General features: G+C 32.4%; 2 protein-coding genes across 4 annotated transcripts in view; both read right to left on the bottom strand.

The window, feature by feature from the left end:
• LOC124438771 overlaps nucleotides 1-10,547 on the bottom strand; it is a 134,078-nt gene extending 123,531 nt beyond the window's left edge. The window contains exons 1-5 of the mRNA XM_046988969.1: nucleotides 10,402-10,547; nucleotides 8,905-9,617; nucleotides 8,220-8,817; nucleotides 6,334-7,046; nucleotides 5,649-6,246 (exon numbers count right to left, since the gene is read on the bottom strand). Coding sequence (XP_046844925.1) covers nucleotides 5,649-6,246; nucleotides 6,334-7,046; nucleotides 8,220-8,817; nucleotides 8,905-9,617; nucleotides 10,402-10,513 — 2,734 coding nt within the window. The 5' untranslated portion in view covers nucleotides 10,514-10,547. The remainder of the gene's footprint in view (nucleotides 1-5,648; nucleotides 6,247-6,333; nucleotides 7,047-8,219; nucleotides 8,818-8,904; nucleotides 9,618-10,401) is intronic.
• The window catches only part of LOC124437963 (AP-3 complex subunit mu-1-like), a 105,538-nt gene that overhangs the window by 41,379 nt on the left and 40,344 nt on the right, over nucleotides 1-23,815 (bottom strand). Inside the window, exons 5-9 of one of the 3 annotated variants that reach the window (XM_046987937.1) lie at nucleotides 21,565-21,666; nucleotides 12,976-15,694; nucleotides 12,169-12,863; nucleotides 11,221-11,830; nucleotides 10,706-10,942 (exon numbers count right to left, since the gene is read on the bottom strand). In XM_046987937.1, the coding sequence (XP_046843893.1) occupies nucleotides 10,857-10,942; nucleotides 11,221-11,830; nucleotides 12,169-12,863; nucleotides 12,976-13,150 (1,566 nt within the window). In that variant the 5' untranslated portion in view covers nucleotides 13,151-15,694; nucleotides 21,565-21,666 and the 3' untranslated portion in view covers nucleotides 10,706-10,856. Of the gene's footprint in view, nucleotides 10,943-11,220; nucleotides 11,831-12,168; nucleotides 12,864-12,975; nucleotides 15,695-17,083; nucleotides 18,281-18,367; nucleotides 19,063-19,174; nucleotides 20,102-21,564; nucleotides 21,667-23,815 lie in introns of those variants that run through there. The other 2 variants (XM_046987936.1, XM_046987939.1) reach the window with 2 other exon arrangements.

The following is a 23,815-nucleotide window of genomic DNA, read 5'->3' as shown; positions in this document are numbered from 1 at the left end:
ATCTTGTATATTATCATCACATACAGCATCTTTGATAATATCAATTGCGGAATCAATCTCATTAATTATATCATCAATTGTTTCAGGCTCTTTACGCTTTGGCATATATATATATATTAACACATGTTTTATTGCGGAATAACAATATTCCATTGGTATGGGTATACAAGTTGTATTTCTAAATGTGCATACTTATTATTTTTCAATTTTTTGGTTATTTCTTCTATATCATCTTTATCAACACCATAAAGATAATCATCAAATATGGTTTTCATATCATTGCGGTTTGTATTATAAAATGTAACTAAATAACTTATATTTTCACGATAAGGTTTTGCAATACTTGTTAATTGCTGTGTCACTATAATTGTAGAAAGCCTATAATGACGAGCACTGAATGCTAAACGAACTAATTCAGATGTCCTATTTTTTACAGTTAAGCTACTCGCACAATCATCAATTAGAATAAGACTATTTGTACCTTTATATACATCACTAACATATTTTAAAACAATATCTACCTGATCTTGGTCACATTCTACTTTAATTAAATCAGAATCATTTATATATTCCCATTCTTGATAGGTTTTATTATATGATAGCGTTGGACATAATAAAAAATATAATCAAAATGTTTATTAAAGTTTTTTTCTAACATTGTGAGAAGGTAATGACTTTTACCACAATTTGTCATACCTACAATAATCATATTAAAAGGTGTATTCATATATATATTACTGGTTATTTTAGTATTGAATACTTTGTAAATCATTATTAACAAATTGAACAAGAGCATCACTAACAATATAGATGTAACATTTTAAATCTTTTGTATATGCTCTTTTTTTAATTTCGAGCAGAATGCCGTTTTGAGTATTAATGATTTTTTTACCATTACCAGCAATATTTTTTTCTTGAAATGTGCGAAGATCGATAACTAATGAAAATTTATCCTTATAAAATTTTTCAATTGTCATGAAGCAATCTATTGGGGTAGTTTTATCAAAAAATCTTCTAGCTTCTTCAAAAAATACTCTTTTACCCATACCTTGGGCGAAAATACAATTTGGGACACCTTCGATAGTTATTTTAACTTCATCAATGTTGGGATATATGAATATTTCACTATCACTAACTGAATTTTCTGTGAATAGTAGTAAAACGCCTTTAATACTTTTACGAGGAATATTGACGTTAATATTCTGTAATGTACTTGACTTATCCCATTTTTCCTTTTTTAAGAGCGTTATATGTTCATAAAATAGACTTCTTCCTATAGAATATATATTTGTAACCTCATCTGCAATTTCTTGATTTTCAATAGTTTCATATTCCAGCTGAATATTTTCTAATTCATAATCACCGATAGTTTGGTTGCTTTGAGCGATAAGGACTTGATCATTAGGGGGTAATGTAATTATGTATTGAAAGGAATTATGCATTCGAAATGGTGCATAGAGACCATGATCTTTAAGAATATTATCAATATTAATTTTCTGCCTTGTACCATAAATATCATACATTAATTTATCTTCTACTTTTTTTGAATCTCCACTTGTTGCAGCACTATCATCCTTAGAAATAAGTTTTCTTAGATTTTGGCTACATATGCCATATTCAATAAGACATTGTCGATCACTTTTGGGCAACCACAAGTCTCTGTATATACTTATAACATTATGATTATTACAATCGTATAGTGTCTCACCAGCGATTTTAATTTGTATTCTATGTTGTAAAATCTGACTGAGATTATTTAGAAAGTGACTTTTTGTATTACTGATTTTAAGATCAAACGATAGATTAACTGAACCAGGCACTAAGCAACTATTTGGTTTTAATTTTGGTATATTAACATAAACTTGTTCATTCGGTTTAACACTATTTGGGTTAAAGGTTATACTATAAAAAGTTCTATTTCCTTTAATTTTTGTCATAGTACTTCTTTTATAACCAGGTAAAAGCTCTTCTTGTAATCTGTTCATATATATATTAAAACATATTTTATTTTTTTCTTTGTTTATACTGGTCATATAGTAACAAAGCAGCAATAGCTAAAACCCATAGATTAGAAGATACCCATGCTAGACCTTTAGCTCCCCAAGATATAGCCTGAGCGATAATATTCAATAAAGGTCCTAACACTGGCCATAATTTTTTACCTATATTTGCTAAAGCCTTAGAAAATTTACGAGTAGCTTGAGCCCCTTGCAGGATTGCTTTTCTAGCCCCTATGACAATGGTTGTAATTATCCCAGCCACAGATATAACTAAAGCTGATAATCCTGGGATATTTTCCTTAACCCATTCTTTAAATCGCTGTAATCTAGTAATGTCTTCTTCTTGTTTATCTCGTACATCCTCTTTCTCTAATTGCTCTTCTTCTTCTCTAATTATAATTTCTAATTCAGCGGCTCTTTCATGTAAATTAGTTAATTCATCAATATTGTTGTCAATACTATTTTCATTTTCTATTTCATCTATTCTAGCTATAGTTTTGTTTAACTCTTCAGCAAAGTGATTTATTTGTGCTTCTATGAATTGTGGTCGTGTTCTTTTATCAATAGTTCCAGATGGTGTCATCACGCCTTTATGTTCTCTAAGTTCTTCATTAGTTATTTGATCGAAATTCTCTGTATATTCATTATTTAAATTAACCATAGGCATACTCTCTTCAGTTTTTATAAATTCATCTTGCAAATTAATAATTCTTTTAATTTCGTTTTTAAATTGTTTAACAGCTTCTTTAGCATTTGTATTTTTATTATATTGTAGTATTCCATTACTATTACGTTTTAAAACAATTATACTATTACCTCGATTATTTTTTGTATTTAATGGTCTATAAGTAATATGATTCGACTTAGTTTTACCTAAATTTAATCTAAAATTTATACCTTCAGAAGCTGCAATACCTTTTAAGTGATTAAATCTAAACTCTTTTTTATATTTTTTTTTAATAAAAGATTCAACAGAAAAAGAAACTTCATTTTCAGGTCTAATAATATCTGTATAAACAGGAGTGGAATTAGTAGGAACATCAGGAAGCGTATTATTTTTATTTGTAGGTCTTCTTATTGTTACACCGTAATTATCATTAGTAAATGACGTTTCATCAATAAATTGAAAATTTTGCCAATCTTCATTATCATCGTTATTATCTTCTTGATCTTCATTATCATTGTTATTATCTTCTTGCTTATTATCTTCTAATTCAATATAATCAAAACCTCCTTCAGCCATTATATAGATTACTCTATATTTTGTATTTCACTTTCAGGAATCCAACTGTTATGTTTATTATCATAACCTAACCATTTAACTAAAACCATCTTTTTACCTTTAACCTTCTTACGTTTTAATATCTTTTCAACTCTATAAACATCATCTTTCTTATTAACAACTGATAGTTCATTTTCATAAAATTTACCAATTATAGGCTCTCCTTCTACATCTTCTATCTCATATAAATTCGGATCTCCTCTAATAACTTTAGTCACTTTAAACAACTCTTCTGTAAAATTTGCTTCATAACCTTTCGTAAATATAGATTTATACTTTGATATTCTAACCATATCACCAATTTTAATCTTAGGTAATAGTAAATAAGCAACTTCATGATTGTATAATGTATTCCATACTTCATTTTCATTATTTTTATTAACATCTTTAGGCTTCATCAAGATTGTACTGTGTTTTGTATTGTTATAATTATATACTAAATCATCTAATATATCAATCCATTTATATGTTCCTTTACTGTAAAAATATTTCCACATTGATGTTTTAATTGTTCTGTTGAATCGTTCGACAATCGCAGCCTTTTTATCATTTTTAGTAGAGAAGTACTTAATTCCATGTTTCTCTAATAATGATTTGACACCTACATTATAAAATTCTTTACCATCATCAAATTGAGCTAGTTTCGGGTAATCATTAAATCTATCTTTAAATTGACTTAATAGTTTTGCAACAGCTTTTATCATATTATTTGTGTCTTTCCTATAAACAGGGATAGTAAATGCATATCTACTTAATATTTCAATAGCTGTTAATATCCAATAATAACCATTGTTTTTATACTTATAAGAGCCCATATCAACTAAATCCATTTGTATTTGTTCACCAAGATAGTTTATCCTTGTTTGTCTAAATTTATGTCTCCTAATAATAGGTTTATATCTAGTATATGTGTCTTGAGATATTAACCATTCTTTAGCCTGCTTTCTACTAACATCTATACCTTCTTCTAATGCTTTCTGATATAGCCGTTCTGCTGATTGATACCCTGTTTGTGGATCATAATAAATATCTCTTAAACTTTGCTCAATTTTAATGTCTTCATCCATTTAACTTACTCAAGATAACATTCCAGTAGAATACTACCTACATTAACAGGGTTGTAATTTTGATCAAATATGTTAAATATCAGATCGTTAAAGGCTCCTTTTATAATTGTAACTTTAGATTCAATATCGTTGTATTCATATACAGTGCCAAATAACGACTGAATTGTTATTACTGGTAAAGTTAAAGCTATATTACTTTTTTTCCTTCAGGGTTATAATTATAACTTGAATTTACAATATTAGAAGAAATTTGCAAACACTTTAATCCTCTGTTTATATCCACTTTAGAAACACCATTTTGTACGATACCTTTTTTCATAGTTTTTATGGTATCATTAAAACCTAACATTTTAATAAGAGTATCAGACAATACTAATACCTCGTCATTATTATTAGTAATTTTACAAGTTCCGTTATTTTCTACCATCTCAATCTTTACGTTAACAGACTCAAGAAACGTTTTAAGCATTTTAAAAGTCCAGTAACCAGCATCTATATTATATTTTGTAGCGCCTATTGTAAAAGCTAAAGTACTATTTAATTTCACATTTTTATATTCCCAATAAGCATAAGCTTTTTTGATATATAAATATGAATAGTTAGATGTTAGTATACTTTCTTGTAAGTTAATTTTTGTACTATCTCCGTTTATAAAAACAGTGAACTTCATATATAACATAGCTTATATTATATGTCGGACAAGCAAATAGAAGAAAATGCTATAATATTAGGTGATGATGATTTAAAACATGTATCATATACAACATGGCCAAAAATATATTTAGAAACAACTAAAACGCCTTTGTTTTCAAATCTCATAGCAGCTCAAAATGGAGATGAAGGTCATTACCAAGACTTTTTTGATAAAACGATTCATAGGTGGAATGCAAAGTTTATTGTGACACCTACATTTCAAAAGCCGGTAAATGTTGATATCTGTAACTTTAGATTGTATGTAACAGAGAATGATTATTTTATGAGTAATTTTAAACCTATAACAGCTACGTGGACAAGTGAAATTAAAAGTAAAAAAGAACAGCCGACTGGTATAAGATATAATATTAAAAATCATTTAAATTATAAACAGAAAGCGCTACAAAAGCTCCGGACAAACAATGCAAAGAATTTATAAGGAAAGACAAACAATGCAAAGAATTTGTAAGGTTACGATTCACGAGAAAAAATTGCTTTTGCAAGCAAGTAAAAAACCCTATTATGTTCCGACGTTATCAAGGGAAAATGCATATAATTTAGCAATATCGTTAAAACTGAAGAATTATTTCTATGGCTGTAACTTACTAGGAACACGTTTTTCCATGTCAGGTCTTAAGATCCCTTCATTTAACCTCATGATTCTGTGCACCAGAAGAGGAAGTTCTTGTAAAACCCCTACAAAATACTCTTTATAGTTGCCTTCTTTAATATATGGTAACAGTTTTGTACGATGCTCATCATGCCAATGCTGATCAACGTTTTGTATGAATCTTAAGCATCCTAACCATGTAGAGTCGTAGAGTTTCTTGTTGAAATGATCATCGAATGCATGAATGAGACGTTTTCTCCAATTTTTGAGACCTTTTAACTGTTTATGGACATCTGAGCTGAGAAGATGATCTAAATGCTGTATCTTTATCTCCGGTTGATTTCCAACTTTACACAGCAGGTCAAACTTTTCTTCATTAGATAGTAGATAAGGGTGTTTTAACGCCTCCTTTGCAGATGGCCTGAGTTCGGGTTTATGTTGTAGCATCCATGAAAGAAGATCATTTAGTTCGACATTACTGATTTTCTTCAAGCCAACAGGTTTTCCATCCAACAAATTTTGAAGTATGCACACTTTAGTACCAAAAGGATGTTTTCCTTTTGTTGCAACAAAGTAAGCCACCATTCCTGCATTCTAAAATAAATTAAATATAACAGAGTACGTAAAATGTAAAAACTAAATTTACGTACAATTTGCAAATAGTAACAACCCAATACCTACCATGACATCAGACTTTGTTTTGTAACGCGCTTTATCAAATAATTTTTTGTCAACAATATAAGATTCAGGGGCAATCCAATGCGGAGTTCCCGTATTAGCATTGCTTACATGTGTCTGAGAGCCATTCTTCAAAATTCGACTAATACCAAAATCGGCTATCAAAAATTTGCCTTGTGTGCCTCGGAGAACATTGGAAGGTTTCAAATCTCGATGAAGAATGGGACGTGGATCGCTGTGAAGATCAACTAAGCCGTTCAATATTTGCTTGAAAATGCCGGGAAGGGATTTTTGAAGATAATTTAAATTATTTGATTCAGATAGCACAAAATCCTCCAACGATTCTTCACATAGATCGAGAATCAAATGGACATATTCTGTTTCTGTATCTTGTTTCGAGCAATAACAATTTACCACATAATCCGACTTCTTAGCATTGATTTCATTAAAAATTTTTTTTTCATGCTGTGCCAAATAAGTATTATCACGAAGAATTCGTTTCACTGCTTTACCGTAACCATCCTTTCCCAATCCAAGATAAACACGGGTTCCATCACTTCCTTTGCCAAGTAAAAACTCTTCTGAGAAAATTACACGTACATCGTCCACATGTTTAACCTTGACATTAGGGTCTTTCCCATACTCGATTAATTTTAAGAGCAATTCTTTATGTTTTGTCGATTTATCATTGTATTTCCATTCATGCAGCTGCAATTCTAAAATAGAAGTAAAAGTGTTCCATTTATAGAGAGAGTAATATATTGTAGCTGAATAGACAAATAATAAATAAATAGCAGTGGTCGAGTTTCCCTATTGCACCAACGATTCAGATAGCAGATACAATTTGTTAAAAATAACTTACAAAAACAACAAATAAACATATTATGACCACTTATTTAAGCAATGAGTTCTGATAAGAATGGCTCTAAAAAGCTCTTGCACGGGAATTCTCACCCAGATCTTTTACTCATATCATGAGGGCATTGTTTTACAAAATGGAAAAACAAAAAATAAGACTAGTTTTTGTAACTAAACGAAAAGTTATTAGCTACTTTGCATGAACGTTAATTTCGACCACTATCATTAGTATCAGACTATAATAAAATCAATTTGACAACAAAAGGACTGATAAATTCATCAATTCACAGTTTTATTTGTTTTGGCAATATCTCATAACATATAACATTGCTGTGTTTTTCTCTGGATGATAAAACACAGATGTTTTTATTTTGATATGGAAATAACATTTACTCCGGTAGAAATGAGTTGGTCATCATACAATTCACGCGCAATAATCAACGTTCCACGATTAGTTCATTGCATGACCATACCAACTTCTAACTCAATAAAGCCAGTGGCGAATCTAGGGTACGTCAAAATAAATTGCTGCAGCTCATGCTTGGATATACTTCCATTTCCAAATACATAGAGGCAAGTGCATTCAGAAAGTTTAATTTTTTTGAAATTCAAATTCAATAGTTTTGGTTTGAATATATTTTGAATTTAAAATTGAGCATCTATAACTCGTTTTGGCAAGCATTAGATCTGCTATAATAGATTAAGCAATTCTGCAATGGATAAAACACACGTCTTTTTCACATTAATATACAATATGAAATTTAGTAACTGAATGTTGAAATGTTATGACCAAAAATCCTCTTAAAATAAATTGCATTTTTTGAACCGGAGAAACAGAAGCGCTACAAAAGCTCCGGACAAACAATGCAAAGAATTTGTAAGGAAAGAGACTATTTTTACGATTCACGAGAAAAAATTGCTTTTGCAAGCAAGTAAAAAACCCTATTATGTTCCGACGTTATCAAGGGAAAATGCATATAATTTAGCAATATCGTTAAAATTGAAGAATTATTTCTATGGCTGTAACTTACTAGGAACACGTTTTTCCATGTCAGGTCTTAAGATCCCTTCATTTAACCTCATGATTCTGTGCACCAGAAGAGGAAGTTCTTGTAAAACCCCTACAAAATACTCTTTATAGTTGCCTTCTTTAATATATGGTAACAGTTTTGTACGATGCTCATCATGCCAATGCTGATCAACGTTTTGTATGAATCTTAAGCATCCTAACCATGTAGAGTCGTAGAGTTTCTTGTTGAAATGATCATCGAATGCATGAATGAGACGTTTTCTCCAATTTTTGAGACCTTTTAACTGTTTATGGACATCTGAGCTGAGAAGATGATCTAAATGCTGTATCTTTATCTCCGGTTGATTTCCAACTTTACACAGCAAGTCAAACTTTTCTTCATTAGATAGTAGATAAGGGTGTTTTAACGCCTCCTTTGCAGATGGCCTGAGTTCGGGTTTATGTTGTAGCATCCATGAAAGAAGATCATTTAGTTCGACATTACTGATTTTCTTCAAGCCAACAGGTTTTCCTTTCAACAAATTTTTAAGTATGCACACTTTAGTACCAAAAGGATGTTTTCCTTTTGTTGCAACAAAGTAAGCCACCATTCCTGCATTCTAAAATAAATTAAATATAACAGAGTACGTAAAATGTAAAAACTAAATTTACGTACAATTTGCAAATAGTAACAACCCAATACCTACCATGACATCAGACTTTGTTTTGTAACGCGCTTTATCAAATAATTTTTTGTCAACAATATAAGATTCAGGGGCAATCCAATGCGGAGTTCCCTTATTAGCATCGCTTACATATGTCTGAGAGTCATTCTTCATAATTCGACTAATACCAAAATCGGATATCAAAAATTTGCCTTGTGTGTCTCGGAGAACATTGGAAGGTTTCAAATCTCGATGAAGAATGGGACGTGGATCGCTGTGAAGATCAACTAAGCCGTTCAATATTTGCTTGAAAATGTCGGGAAGGGATTTTTGAAGATAATTTAAATTATTTGATTCAGATAGCACAAAATCCTCCAACGATTCTTCACATAGATCGAGAATCAAATGGACATATTCTGTTTCTGTATCTTGTCTCGAGCAATAACAATTTACCACATAATCCGACTTCTTAGCATTGATTTCATTAAAAAATTTTTCTTCATACTGTGCCAAATAAGTATTATCACGAAGAATTCGTTTCACTGCTTTACCGTAACCATCCTTTCCCAGTCCAAGATAAACACGGGTTCCATCACTTCCTTTGCCAAGTAAAAACTCTTCTGAGAAAATTACACGTACATCGTCCACATGTTTAACGTCGACATTAGGGTCTTTCCCATACTGAATAAATTTTAAGAACAATTCTTTATGTTTTGTCGATTTATCATGGTATTTCCATTCATGCAGCTGCAATTCTAAAATAGAAGTAAAAGTGTTCCATTTATAGAGAGAGTAATATGTTGTAGCTGAATAGACAAATAAGAAATAAATAGCAGTGGTCGAGTTTTCCTATTGCACCAACGATTCAGATAGCAGATACAATTTGTTAAAAATAACTTACAAAAACAACAAATAAACATATTACGACCACTTATTTAAACAATGAGCTGTGATAAGAATGGCTCTAAAAAGCTCTTACACGGGAATTCTCACCCAGATCTTTTACTCATATCATGAGGGCATTGTTTTGCAAAATGGAAAAACAAAAACTAAGACTAGTTTTTGTAACTAAACAAAAAGTTATTAGCTACTTTGCATAAACGTTAATTTCGACCTCTATCATTAGTACCAGACCTTAATAAAATCAATTTGACTACAAAAAAAATACAGAGTGCAACAGATGCAAGTGAAGAGTTCTAGGTTTCAGTTGAATTCAACAATATAGCTTACATTGATTTTCTTAAGAAAAATGTTATTCGAAAGAAGGATAAATCATTATTTGTTTGTCGCTTAGACATAAACAAAAAATCTAACTTTTTTTGGCAAGTTTTAACTTTTGCCCATCGCTTACCCCACGACACGTTTTGATAGTTTTCTCTATCTTAAAAATTAATTCAACCTTCATAACGAATGAAAGTCACTCGAAAGAACTGACAAACGCTATACATTTATCATGCAGAATTTTATGACTAGTCAATTTCAAAAGGCAATAAGGATTAAGTGTGTGTAAATATTTGCATATAAAATTTCATTACTTACTAGGTCCTGATGTAGACGTTATACCAATATCAGCATCACTGTCATTATCATTTAGTAGATATAGCAAAGATTTCTTTTCTTCAGAAGCTGAAGCAATGTAAATAAGAAACATTTAAGAATGATAATACTATTAAAAAGTATTGCAACAACTGTAAGCTTTTTTTTATACGGTTATTGAACATTTTATATGTTCTTATTTTTATGGAATTACTTTAATGAAAACCGCATTTGAAGGGGGCGTTCACCAGATGGAAACGCGTAGTTGAGGCTAGGCGTGTATTAGAGAAATACCGTAACTATTCTGATTAGAATAATCGACTTTTATTTACTGTTACAAAGTGGATTCTCATCAATTTACATCATTTTACCAATTCCTAAAATAATATATGCTAAGTCGTAGACAAGAGTTATATTTTGAGTGATTAACTTCTAGTAAGCATTAGTTTGTTGTAACTTTATTTACCATCAAGATCAAAATTGTCCATGACGTCTTTGCTTTTCTTTCCACTAACTTCTTCAATTTTCACATGATGTTCAGTACCTAAAAAATGTTCACAACGGTATTGTCACTATTATGTACAGCTTAAAGTGTAGAGAGTCGAGAGAGAAAAACATTATAGAGTGTTAAAAACACACTGAATAAAAATACAACCAAAAAAGAGAGTTGGCAGAGTAAGAAAACAATTGTTTAATAGCCAAATTTGTTAATTTACAGAAAAAGATTGAGAGAGCATCAAAAATAAATCGGGGATATTTATATCATCATGGAAACCTAATTCAGTAATGTCTTGAAAAAGACAAGATATTTTTATGGCTTACAGGTAAAATGTTTCTCGAGATCAGTTCTTGTTTTCCAGTCAGTTGACCTTATGATTTTATGCACACGAAGAGGAAGATCGGGAAAATGTTGCAAAAAGTACTTTTTATAGTTTCCTTCTTTAACATATGGCGATAGATGTGGACGAGGCTTATCCTTCCAATGCTGGTCAACGTTTCGTATGAATCTTAAACAACTTGCCCATGACGACTCATAATTAACTTTTTTGCTGCTATTTTGAAAGGTTGTGAAATCTTCTAATACTTTATCGTCGATAAGCTCCATCCATTTTGAATGACAATCCAACTGCTTACGAACATCTGAATTTTGACATTGTGGTTGTCTTATCTCCGGTTGATTCCCAACATCACACAGCATGTCAAACTTCTCCTTATCGGATTGTAGATAAGGATGTTTTAACGCCTCGTTGGCTGATGGCCTGTCTTCTGGTTTTAGTTGTAGCATCCATAACAAAAGGTCTAAGAAAGCAGCATCCTTTATTTCGTCCAAGCCAACATGATTTCCATGTAACAAGTTTTGTAGTCTACAGTCTTCAGAACCAAAAGGATGCTTCCCTTTTGTTGCAACATAATAAGCCAACATTCCGGCATTCTATTTTCAATAAGAAATGGAGTTAATTTATTTGTTAGTTGCAAAAAATACAAGTACAGTTCGGAAAAAAATCAGAATAATGTTCTCCAATTAAGAATCGTAGCCATAAATTTTTTAGAGCAATCTAAATGAGAGACATACAATAAGGCAATAACAACAATAAATTCATCATCATACATATATATATTTTTATATTTTATACAGTACAATTTGTATTTCGCCACTATATGAATGTACAATGAAGGTAAACACAAATTTATTGAAATAGAATAGCGTGAATAAATTGTCAAGAATTTAATTTATGTGTCATTTACTAAAGGATACATTTCTACACTTACCATTACATCTGACTCTTTTTTGTAACGTGCTTTATCAACTGAATCTTCATCTTTACAATATGATTCAGGAGCAATCCAATCCCGAGTTCCGCTTTTAGAGCTAGTATAATACGTCTTAAGGTCAACCTTCAATTTTCGACTTATACCGAAGTCAGCAATCAGAAATTTACCATGTGTGTCTCGGAGAACATTGGAAGGCTTTAAATCCCGATGAAGAATAGGACATGGGTCTGAGTGAAGATCAGCTAATCCTTTTAACATTTGTCTGAGAATTTCGGGAAGAGATTTTTGAAGAACCTGCAATGTAGAAGATTCCACAAAACTTTCCAACGATTCTTCACATAGGTCTAGTATCAAATAGACATAGTTTGTTCCAGTGTCTTTATCCAAGTAGTAATATTTCACAACATATTTCGACTCCTTTGCGTTGAATTCGTTCAAGATTTCCTTTTCTTTCTTGGCAATCGTGATGCAGTTATCTCGACGTATTCGTTTTACTGCTTTGCCGTAACCATCCTTTTTCAGTCCCAGATAAACACGGATTCTATCACTTCCTTTGCCGATGCAAAACTCCTCTGAGAAAATTACACGTACATTGTCTACATGCTTGACCTCGACATTGGGATTTCGTCCATACTTAATCAATTTTAAGAACAATTCTTTATGTTTAACAGATTCACCAATGTATTCCCACTCTGATGACAGCAATTCATATAATGATAAAAGAATAAAATTAAGGTTAAGTAAAACGGAAACAATCAATGAGCACATTACTAAAAAGCTTTCTCATCAGTGATAACTCTCTACCTTTTTCGTCCTTTTTCTTAATGATTTCTTGTAACTTGGCTTCCATCGAATTTCTTAAGTAATAACGCTCTTCTTCATCGTATATTTGCACCAGACGCTTCATGACGTTCTTTTGTTTTTCTATATCTTCATCTTTTGACCATCTCCAGATATATTTCATATATAAATGTTGCATCTCCCCATTGTTTAAGTTTATCAAACAACTCCGCTAGTTCCCATAAAACAGCCAACACTCCATTCACAATTCCAGCTGAAGTAACAATTGACAAGTTCTTAAAGTAATGGTCGACGAAATCTTTACTAACGTTGATACCACCAACTTTTCTTGGTCGTTGTGGTCGATGATGCTGTTCATGTTGTTGCTGTTGAGATTCAATAAGAGAAAATCCTTTACCATAATGCTCCAGAGATTTCTCATAATTTCCAAGCAACTTATTCAATCCTCCTAATGCAATATGGCAGAGACAATCCATTTCATCTTTCTTTATGTCGTCCTTCAGTCTTTCAGTGGTAGAATGAATATTCCCCAGGCCAAGATATACTTCATGCTGAAAATACTTACTTTCCACTTTAGAAGAAAGATTCAAATAATGATTAAAACAGTTTAATCCTTCCTGCCATTCATTAGAGAAAGTATAAGCGTTACCAAGACCAAAGAACGCCATTATTTTGACGCTAATTCGTTTGTAACATTCAAACATTCTAATTTCATAATTAGAAACATTCAAACATTCTAATGTCATAATTTCGTTTGTAACATTCAAACATTCTTGGTAGTGTGTAATTGCCCTTTCGTAATCGCCATTTTTCATATTAAAATTTCCCTCTTCCAAGAAGTGCACAGCTGCTGGTTGTGACTGCCATATCCCCATCTCTTCTCGTGATACGGCAAATATTTGTTTGAGCTCGTGATTATTATTTCCAACTTTCCTTCAGTGGAACTTTCCAATCCCAACTTTGGATTAATCAAAGGAAAAGTAGTGGTTCTTTTAGAAGCGTTGAAAGAGTATCTGTGAATTAACTTCGACTGTTATTTGTTACAAGTGAACTGGAAAATTTTTTGTTTCATTTATTTCTACGTAGATTTTAGGCGCTCATTTGCTGTCGTGTTTAACGCAATACAAAATTTCTAACGTCTTATTGACTGTTTTCTTGGGTATTCAGTTTAAAACAATAAAGAAAATTAATTGATGGAGATTCTTGAGCTAAAAATATGATAGATATAAACAAATTTGTTCTTAACTATGTAAATGTATTCTGCGACAGTTTATGTTATCTGTTTCAAAGACATGGATAAATGAATATGTGACTTAACAATGACCAATTTTGAAATCTTGCTCCTATTTTGAAATTTTGTCCTATTCTTATCCTACTAAAGTAGCTATACTTCGCACTAGCTGTGGGTTTTTTCATGAGTAGAAAACATGTGCAGGTATAACTGAAAAGCAAGTATGAATGCTCTATCCTTTGTCATAACCCTTGCTGTAAATAAGCATGCAATTAAAATTATACATAGCTAAAAGTCGCTAGCTAAATGGTTAGTCGCAAACAAATTTATAGATTTGTTTGTGAAGTCATTTGCATAAATGAAATATTTTTGCTCCATTTTCACGATGTCGTAGACTGCACATCGTGTTTGCCAAATCGATAGTTAGTTTCGACATCAGTGACTATATGACTTGTCTACTTTCATTGTTAAAATTTTATAATTTATTTATGTTTTTATTTAACTATTCATACATTTATTACATGTATTTTCTTATACTTCCATACTATTTATCAACAATCTTCAATACTTCCTTATGTCCTTATTTTCTCACCGCTCAACAAATACGAGCAATTTTAGCTGAGTTTTAACACACGGTTAATGCCCTAATGGCCAGTGGCTCAAAAACTGTCTGTTAACCAACTAATTCTTATAAATATTCACAAATAACAAAATTTTGAAGAAATAATGTAAAAGAATTTCAGATACAAATGATAAATCATGCAATCGAGTTAAATAATGCCAAGACCAACTTTCCCAAAAATTATTATTTTTAAATTGCCTGCGTGTCATTTCCGGCAACGATTTACATCGTAATCCGACAAGGGAAAACATTAAATGTTTTAGATCAGTTCATCGGCTCGACAAAGTTTTTTCTTTTTTATCGCTGTGGCGAAATGTGTACAAAAAATATAAGGTTAAAAACATAGAGTTAAATACAGAAGGATAAATAAGATAAACAGAACTAACCCTGGCAAATGAATAGATTATACATCATGAAATATTTCGCATATATTCAACCTAACATTTAACGCGTACCATTCTTTAGTTTTGTGATTAATACAATAAAACAAAGTCTGGAAAACTTACAATTACTACGACGAGTGTTTGAAAATTTGACAAAACTTCGATTTCGTTGCCATTTTTGTTATAAACAAATTATAAACATCAAAGTATGTTAAATGCGTCGTAGATTAATATCCTTTGATAATAAATATAAAGCATTTCTATAGATCGCAGCGGGAAACAAATATATTTACTGCAAGAATGGATAAGGAATTTCAAGTACTATTTCAAACGTCATACGCATATATAATATATGCCTGTGCCCTCTGGTTGTATACAACAGAACGGGCCCTTTTATAGTGAAAAACACCGAATGTTGCCTTGGTTAGAAATTCTTTTTTGAAGAGTTCACTCTTGTTGGGACTAGGCGACACCGCGACACTGTATCTACAAAACAGTACTATATGATCTAATGGGTACTATGCTATATATATATTTTAAATACACGATAATATTTTTCAATTTTTTATTTTTAATGATAGATAATTTTCAACTTAGCTATAAGACACCTTCAGTGTGGTTGGATACGATATTTATATCATACAATGTGATTCTGTGAAATATATAAGATCGAAATTGATACAGTTGAAGTGATACAGGGGCCGCGGTGATGTTTGAAAAGTGGGGATGGCAAAAAGGTGGCAGAATCGGATTGTTGTTGTCATTATAGTAAAGTTGTTTTTAACAGTTTTATCAGTAATCATTCAATATACAAAATTTGTTTCATTTCGTGTGTTCAGACTAAATGCCCTGGCACGGTGTTCAGGCACGGGCACCAATGTGAACACGAAATTTTGATGGTGCCTGTGAATAAATGCCTGGGTCTAGACACTACAAAAATAGGTATTAACCAAGTACAGTGCTCAGGCACAGGCACCAATGTGAACACAAAATTTTGATGGTGCCTGTCTATAAGTGCCCAGGTCTGGGAACCACGAAAGAGGTATTACCTAAGTACTGTGCTCGGCACGGGCACTGATGTGAACGACGACACCTTAGTAACGCTTACAGAAAGGCATACATTAAGCACATGGTTTTAAAATTTGAAAAAATGAAATTATAAATAGACGAAGCTAGTGGGGACTACGTAGGGTGAGCAACCTGCAGATTTTTGCCAGAACCAGGATATCGTACTCCGGCAATTAGTCTGAACTCGCTATAATTGATCAATCTAACGTCAACTACAAAATGAAGGTGGAACATAAGTGAGACATGAAATACTGTTAAACATCCTTATTTATCAAATGTAAGTATTTTCCTGGGGCGGATTTTTATACTTTTACACTTTACAAAGCAAGAGATATTGAAAAATTAGGGGCTAATTGCCCTTCTTCTCCGCGGCCACTGCTGATACTCACACGCATTAGAGAAAATAATTTACTAATTATTAGAAATTAGGGAAAAGATAAAGGATGTGCGTAGTTAGGGAAAGGGAGAAAATTAAAGTTGGAAAATACTATTAAAATGTTGGACTTGTTTGTTCACGTCTGGTTTGTGTTGACGTATGTGTAAGGTTGGTTTGAGTTTGAAAGAGAATGAAGTTTTAGCAGTGTTAGAGAAGCGTGATGAAGTGAACGATCTATTTAGATTTGCTTTCAGATTTTGTTAATGTTTGTCAACGTGGAGTTTTTTCAGATGTGGTGTATTCTTTGATCCATGTTAGAAAATTTCTGGTGGTTTCATGTATGTCACAGCTGTATCATATTTCTATCTTAAATCTGCGACTAAGTTGGCTTGTAGTGAAGTCGAAACTTGTCTGTCATTAAAATTACAAAATTGAAAAATGTTGCCGTTTATTTAAATGTTTACAAAATATTACATAAAATGAACATCACGGTAGTCAATATATGCAAATATATGAGATTAAAGAGGTTTGAGATAGAGACAAAAACACTTGTACAAAAAAATATTAATTTAGGCAAAAACGTTTCACCTTTTCGACTCTCCATTAGACACAACATATAGTGGTGCTGGCAGGATTTTATTTTTTTTGGGGGGGAGGAGTGTAACACCTCCAAAATGTCACATACAATGTATAACGAAATGTTTTATTCAACTGAAACTTTCAAGTTACGTTTACAGAAACCTCAGTATGTGAAATGTATTATTGGCAGTCCTCCTTCTTGCTGGAGCCTCTGACAATACATTAGAATCAAAAATCACATAAAAAAGAAAATGCTCTCATCTTGGAAAGCATTTATAGAGTACTTAAAAACATGCATATTGAATATTATCAAACGAAAAAAACCTTTCAGTGAAAATAACAACTAAATTGGGACATTGTATAGTGTCATGGAATCCTAATTTGGCTATTTCGTTTAACATAAAAAATTGTTGGTATGACTAAGCTGTAAAATGTTGCTGAAGATTGTGTCTTGTTTTCCAGTCAGTGGACCTTATGATTTTGTGCACCAGAAGAGGCAATTCAGGAAAACGTTGCAAGAAATAATCTATATAGTTGCCTTCCTTGACATAACGCAACAGATGTGTTCGAGTTTTATCGTACCAATGCTCATTCACGTTTCTAATGAATCTTAAACAACTTGCCCATGTAGGCTTGTAAGTCAAAGTTTTCTTTTTGCCTTTCTTGTTAAAGGTTTTGAAATCTTTCAAGATTTCATCATCAATACGCGTCATCCATTCCATGGGAGCATACAATTGCGCAACAACATCTGAATTTGGAAAACTTTGACCTTTTGATTGTTTCATTTCCGGTTGCTTCCCCATATCACACAGCATACTAAACTTCTCTTCATCGGATAGTAGATAAGGGTGTTTTAACGCCTCGTTGGCTGATGGCCTATCTTCTGGTTTTAGTTGTAGCATCCATAACAAAAGGTCTAGGAAAGCAGCATCCTTTATTTCGTCCAAGCCAACATGATTTCCATCTAACAAGTTTTGTAGTCTACAGTCTTCAGTTCCAAAAGGATGCTTCCCTTTTGTTGCAACATAATAAGCCAACATTCCTGCATTCTAAATCGATCAAACAGAATAGCGTGAATAAACTGTCAAGAATTTAATTTATGTGCCATTTACTAAAGGATACATTTCTACACCTACCATTACATCTGACTCTTTTTTGTAACGTGCTTTATCAACTGAATCTTCATCTTTACAATATGATTCGGGAGCAATCCAATCCTGAGTTCCCCTTTTAGAGCTAGTATAATATGTCTTAAGGTCACCCTTCAATTTTCGACTTATACCAAAGTCAGCTATCAGAAATTTACCATGTGCGTCTCGGAGAACATTGGAAGGCTTTAAATCCCGATGAAGAATAGGACATGGATCGCAGTGAAGATCAGCTAATCCTTTTAACATTTGTTTGAGAATTTCGGGAAGAGATTTTTGAAGATCCTGCAATGTAGAAGATTCCACAAAACTCTCCAACGATTCTTCACATAGGTCAAGTATCAAATAGACATAGTCTGTTCCAGTGTCCTCTTCTAAGTAGTAATATTTCATAACATATTTCGACTCCTTTGCGTTGAATTCGTTCAAGATTTCCTTTTCTTTCAGGGCAATCGTGATGCAGTTATCTCGACGTATTCGTTTCACTGCTCTGCCGTAACCATCCTTTTTCAGTCCCAGATAAACACGGGTTCCATCACTTCCTCTACCGATGCAAAACTCCTCAGAGATTATCACACGTACATTGTCTACATGCTTGACCTCGACATTGGGATTTCGTCCATACTTGATCAATTTTAAGAACAATTCTTTATGTTTAACAGATTCACCAATGTATTCCCACTCTGATGACAGCAATTCATAAAATGATGAAAGTATAAAATTAAGGTTAAGTAAAATGGAAACAATCAAGGAACACATTACTAAAAAGCTTTCTCATTAGTGTAAACTCTCTACCTTTTTCATTCTTTTTCTTAATGATTTCTTGTAACTTGGCTTCCATCGAATTTCTTAAGTAATAACGCTCTTCTTCTTCGTATATTTGCACCAGACGCTCCATGACGTTCGCTTGTTTTTCTATATCTTCATCTTTTGTGACCATCTCCAGATATGTTTCATATATAAATGTTGCATCTCCACATTGCTCAATTTTATCAAACAACTCTGCTAGTTCCCAATAAATAGCCAACACTCCACTGACAATTCCAGCTGAAGTAACAATTGACAAGTTCTTCATTTTAAGGTTGACGAAATCTTTACTAACGTTGATACCACCAACTTTTCTTTGTCGTTGTGGTTGATGATGCTGTTCATGTTGTTGCTGTTGAGATTCAATAAGAGAGAATCCTTTTATATAATGATCCAAAGATTGCTCATAATTTTCAAGCAACTTATTCAATCCTCCCAATGCAATATGGCAGAGACATTCCATTTCATCTTTCTTCATAGCGTCCTCCAATCTTTTAATGGTAGAATGAACACTCCCCAGGCCAAGGTATACTTGATGTTCAAAATATTCACTTTCAACTTTAGACGAAAACTTTAAGCAATGATTAAAACTGTTCAATCCTTCCTTCCAATTATCACAGAGGGTGTAAGCGTTACCAAGACCAAAATAAACCATCATTTTGACGTTATTCTTGTCGGCATTTTCCAAACATCTTTTGTAGTTTTCAATTGCTGTTCCATAATCACCATTATTCATACTAAAATTTCCTTCTTCAAAAAATGACATAGCTTCTGCTTGACTTCTGTATGAGTTTGATTTCTTCTTATAATAATGCACAGATTCATCAGAGCTCTCAGTTGTTGGTTCCATATTGCTTCTACGTGCCTTTGTAGAACTTTCCAACTCTGTTGTCCAGTTAATTTTGGGAAATTTACCTGTCGAATTTGACTTCTATTATCAATTATTACTTAGATCTTAAAAGCAAATTTTTCCTTGTAACATTAAATTATATTTGCATGCGCCAGATATCAAAGATGTACTGGCCAATACAATTCTTTCTAATCTTTTGCATACGTAGCGGAACCAAGAAGGTAGTGCATGTTTGTAAGTCGTGAGCGCCCGTTCCTCTACAGATTGCATTACAATTTCAGCAACTACAACAGAAACGAGTGAGCCCATTGCTGTCCCATGTAATTGTTTGTAGTGTGTACCTTTGTACTGGAAGTAAGCCGAGGTGAGGCAGAGCTCCAGTAGCTCCATGATGTCTTCTGTCGGTAATGGCAGTACGTCCGTGGTGTTTGTAATAAGGGTTTTTGTACAAGTAAGTGCCAGATTAAGTGGAATACTGGTGAACAGTTTATTTTACATCAAAAGACACTAGTAAATAGTATAACCTGGACGATCTACATCTACAAACATGCTACGATACTCCCGGGTTCAAACCATTTACTTTATTGACTATTATTATCAATTATCAGTTAGATGTTAAAAGCAAATTCTTCCTTGTAACATTAAAATATATTCGCATGCGCCAAATATCAAAGATATACTGGCCAATACAATTCTTTCTAATCTTTTGCACACAGAAATTTCGCTAAATTTGTGGTTACTCTTAAAATTTGCATAAATATTAGTAAAAATTGATTTAATGCACTACATACAATACTCAAAAAAGGCGTTTTAACTTTCAATGACCATTTAAAACGACTTATTTCCTTAAAACATTTGCCTATCTTTATTTATCTTATTCTGTATGTAAACTATTCCAGAACCTTCAAAATTTGATAAATATACCATCTTTGATTTAACATCTTTTAATTTGTTGACGAATTATATTAATTTCTAGCCTAAATGCAAAGTAAATTACTGTTCACTAAACCAAACTTCTGAATCAACCAATACAAAATATTTGGTCCAATTTAAGAGCAGTGTACAATCAGCGTGAAAAAAATTGCTTGCGTGTCAACTTCCGCCCACCAGTATATATTTATACTGTCGCCTTTAGCTTTAACCTGAGAAAAAATGAATGAGACCGACCCAAGCACAAACGTTAATAATCTAAACTTGTAAATAACCATGTTCTAAGATTTCCATAGACACATGACTTTATTAATGGTGGTAATATCAGCGAAAACCTTAAAGTCTATAGAAACGTTTTACTCTGTATGTTTATCACTTCCACATTTTTTCTGATTTAGCTACGTTTTTGGCGGTAAATATCTCCACCGCTAATGATGTAGATAGTTCGAAGATTGAAGGCAACTACGACATATAGAAAGAAGATGAAATATTTCATTAAACATTTTACTTATATTAAACTCAGTAATATCTTGACGTGTAGCTAGCATTTAATAGTCTAGTGTGTATAATACAATACAACTTAGTCTGAAAAACTTACAATCACTTTGACGAGCTTTGAGTGTTTAAGAAGATGACAAACTTTGATATTGTCGTCGTTTTTGTACGCCTCAGATTATAACCATCAAACTGTGTCGAATACCTGTTTTGCAATATTATCTATTTAAAAAGATCACAGCAGGAAGCACACTGATAAAAATATTTTTTTTGAGTATTATCTCAGCGCGCTGCGTAGTGTGAATAAATATATGGATAATTTAGAAGTCTTATTGTCGGAATAGAAAAAAATAGAATCCCAATGCAAAGAAGCTTAATATATCTTATATGAGATGTTTTCAAACCTTGTTTAGAACGCAGGAACACAAAACAGAAAATAAAATTTTCTTATACATTTTAACAGTAAGAATCATTAGTTCGTTATAAGTTATAACATACTCTCAACATATTGAAGACGCTGTATTTTTTAGTTACTTTAACTGCATGTAGCTAGAGTGCTCAATTCCTAATTGTTAGAACGAATAAATGTTTTCAAATATTATGCTATTTCAATAATTTCACTGTTGTTAGCAGAGCAAGGAAGGTGTGTTATGTACTGCAGCAATTCTGACTAACTTTGTAAACTTTTCTATCAATTTTACTATTTGTTATTTAGTTTATAAAAGTTTTATTATCAAATGGTACATTAGGTTAACCAGAAACTCCAACTCTTGCTGCAATAAAAAAAAACGTTTACAAATAATTGCTGCAAGCAAAGCAGAGAGCTTCTATATTCTTATGTGTGTACGATATAAAGATTTTTATGGTATGTACAACCAGCAAAATATGAACGACTTCGTGTTAAATTTTGCACCATTCATCAAGGTGATGAAATGTACAGACGATATGTACAGGCACTTCGTTTTCTATTAGACATTTTTAGTTAATAAAAAAGAAATTTTGAACAGTATTGTAACAAATCAAACGAAATAGACTAACCAACGGTAAGACAATTAAAAAACCTCTTCAGACTATACATTTCATTGATCAAATTCAAACATATCTAACAGTTTTTTTTAACAATGGTATTTAGAAAAAGAAAAAATACATGCTAAGTATTTTAAACATAGCAGCTGGTTAGTATCTGTATTTTATAGGAAATGAATAGTGACATAGGATCTTTTACAGTTACTTGCTTAAAAACCACTGTAAATACGATATATAGCAACAACTGATCAAAGTTACACAAATGTGGCATAGCAACTTGCTAAAAAATATGACGCTTTCTTAACGTTTCAAAAATTTTACAGTTTTTTTGATATTTCATGTGCTTTGTCACTACAGTGTAGACACTCACGTATGTTCTGTTTTGTCACTACAGTGTAGACACTCACGTATGTTCTGTTTTGTCACTACAGTGTAGACACTCACGTATGTTCTGTTTTGTCACTACAGTGTAGACACTCACGTATGTTCTGTTTTGTCACTACAGTGTAGACACTCACGTATGTTCTGTTTTGTCACTACAGTGTAGACACTCACGTATGTTCTGTTTTGTCACTACAGTGTAGAACTCACGTATGTTCTGTTTTGTCACTACAGTGTAGACACTCACGTATGTTCTGTTTTGTCACTACAGTGTAGACACTCACGTATGTTCTGTTTTGTCACTACAGTGTAGACACTCACGTATGTTCTGTTTTGTCACTACAGTGTAGACACTCACGTATGTTCTGTTTTGTCACTACAGTGTAGACACTCACGTATGTTCTGTTTTGTCACTACAGTGTAGACACTCACGTATGTTCTGTTTTGTCACTACAGTGTAGACACTCACGTATGTTCTGTTTTGTCACTACAGTGTAGACACTCACGTATGTTCTGTTTTGTCACTACAGTGTAGACACTCACGTATGTTCTGTTTTGTCACTACAGTGTAGACACTCACGTATGTTCTGTTTTGTCACTACAGTGTAGACACTCACGTATGTTCTGTTTTGTCACTACAGTGTAGACACTCACGTATGTTCTGTTTTGTCACTACAGTGTAGACACTCACGTATGTTCTGTTTTGTCACTACAGTGTAGACACTCACGTATGTTCTGTTTTGTCACTACAGTGTAGACACTCACGTATGTTCTGTTTTGTCACTACAGTGTAGACACTCACGTATGTTCTGTTTTGTCACTACAGTGTAGACACTCACGTATGTTCTGTTTTGTCACTACAGTGTAGACACTCACGTATGTTCTGTTTTGTCACTACAGTGTAGACACTCACGTATGTTCTGTTTTGTCACTACAGTGTAGACACT

Source organism: Xenia sp. Carnegie-2017, unplaced genomic scaffold, assembly GCF_021976095.1.
Source record: "Xenia sp. Carnegie-2017 unplaced genomic scaffold, XeniaSp_v1 HiC_scaffold_19, whole genome shotgun sequence".
Lineage (NCBI taxonomy): Eukaryota > Metazoa > Cnidaria > Anthozoa > Malacalcyonacea > Xeniidae > Xenia > Xenia sp. Carnegie-2017.
This window is presented reverse-complemented; position numbering and strand designations above follow the sequence as displayed.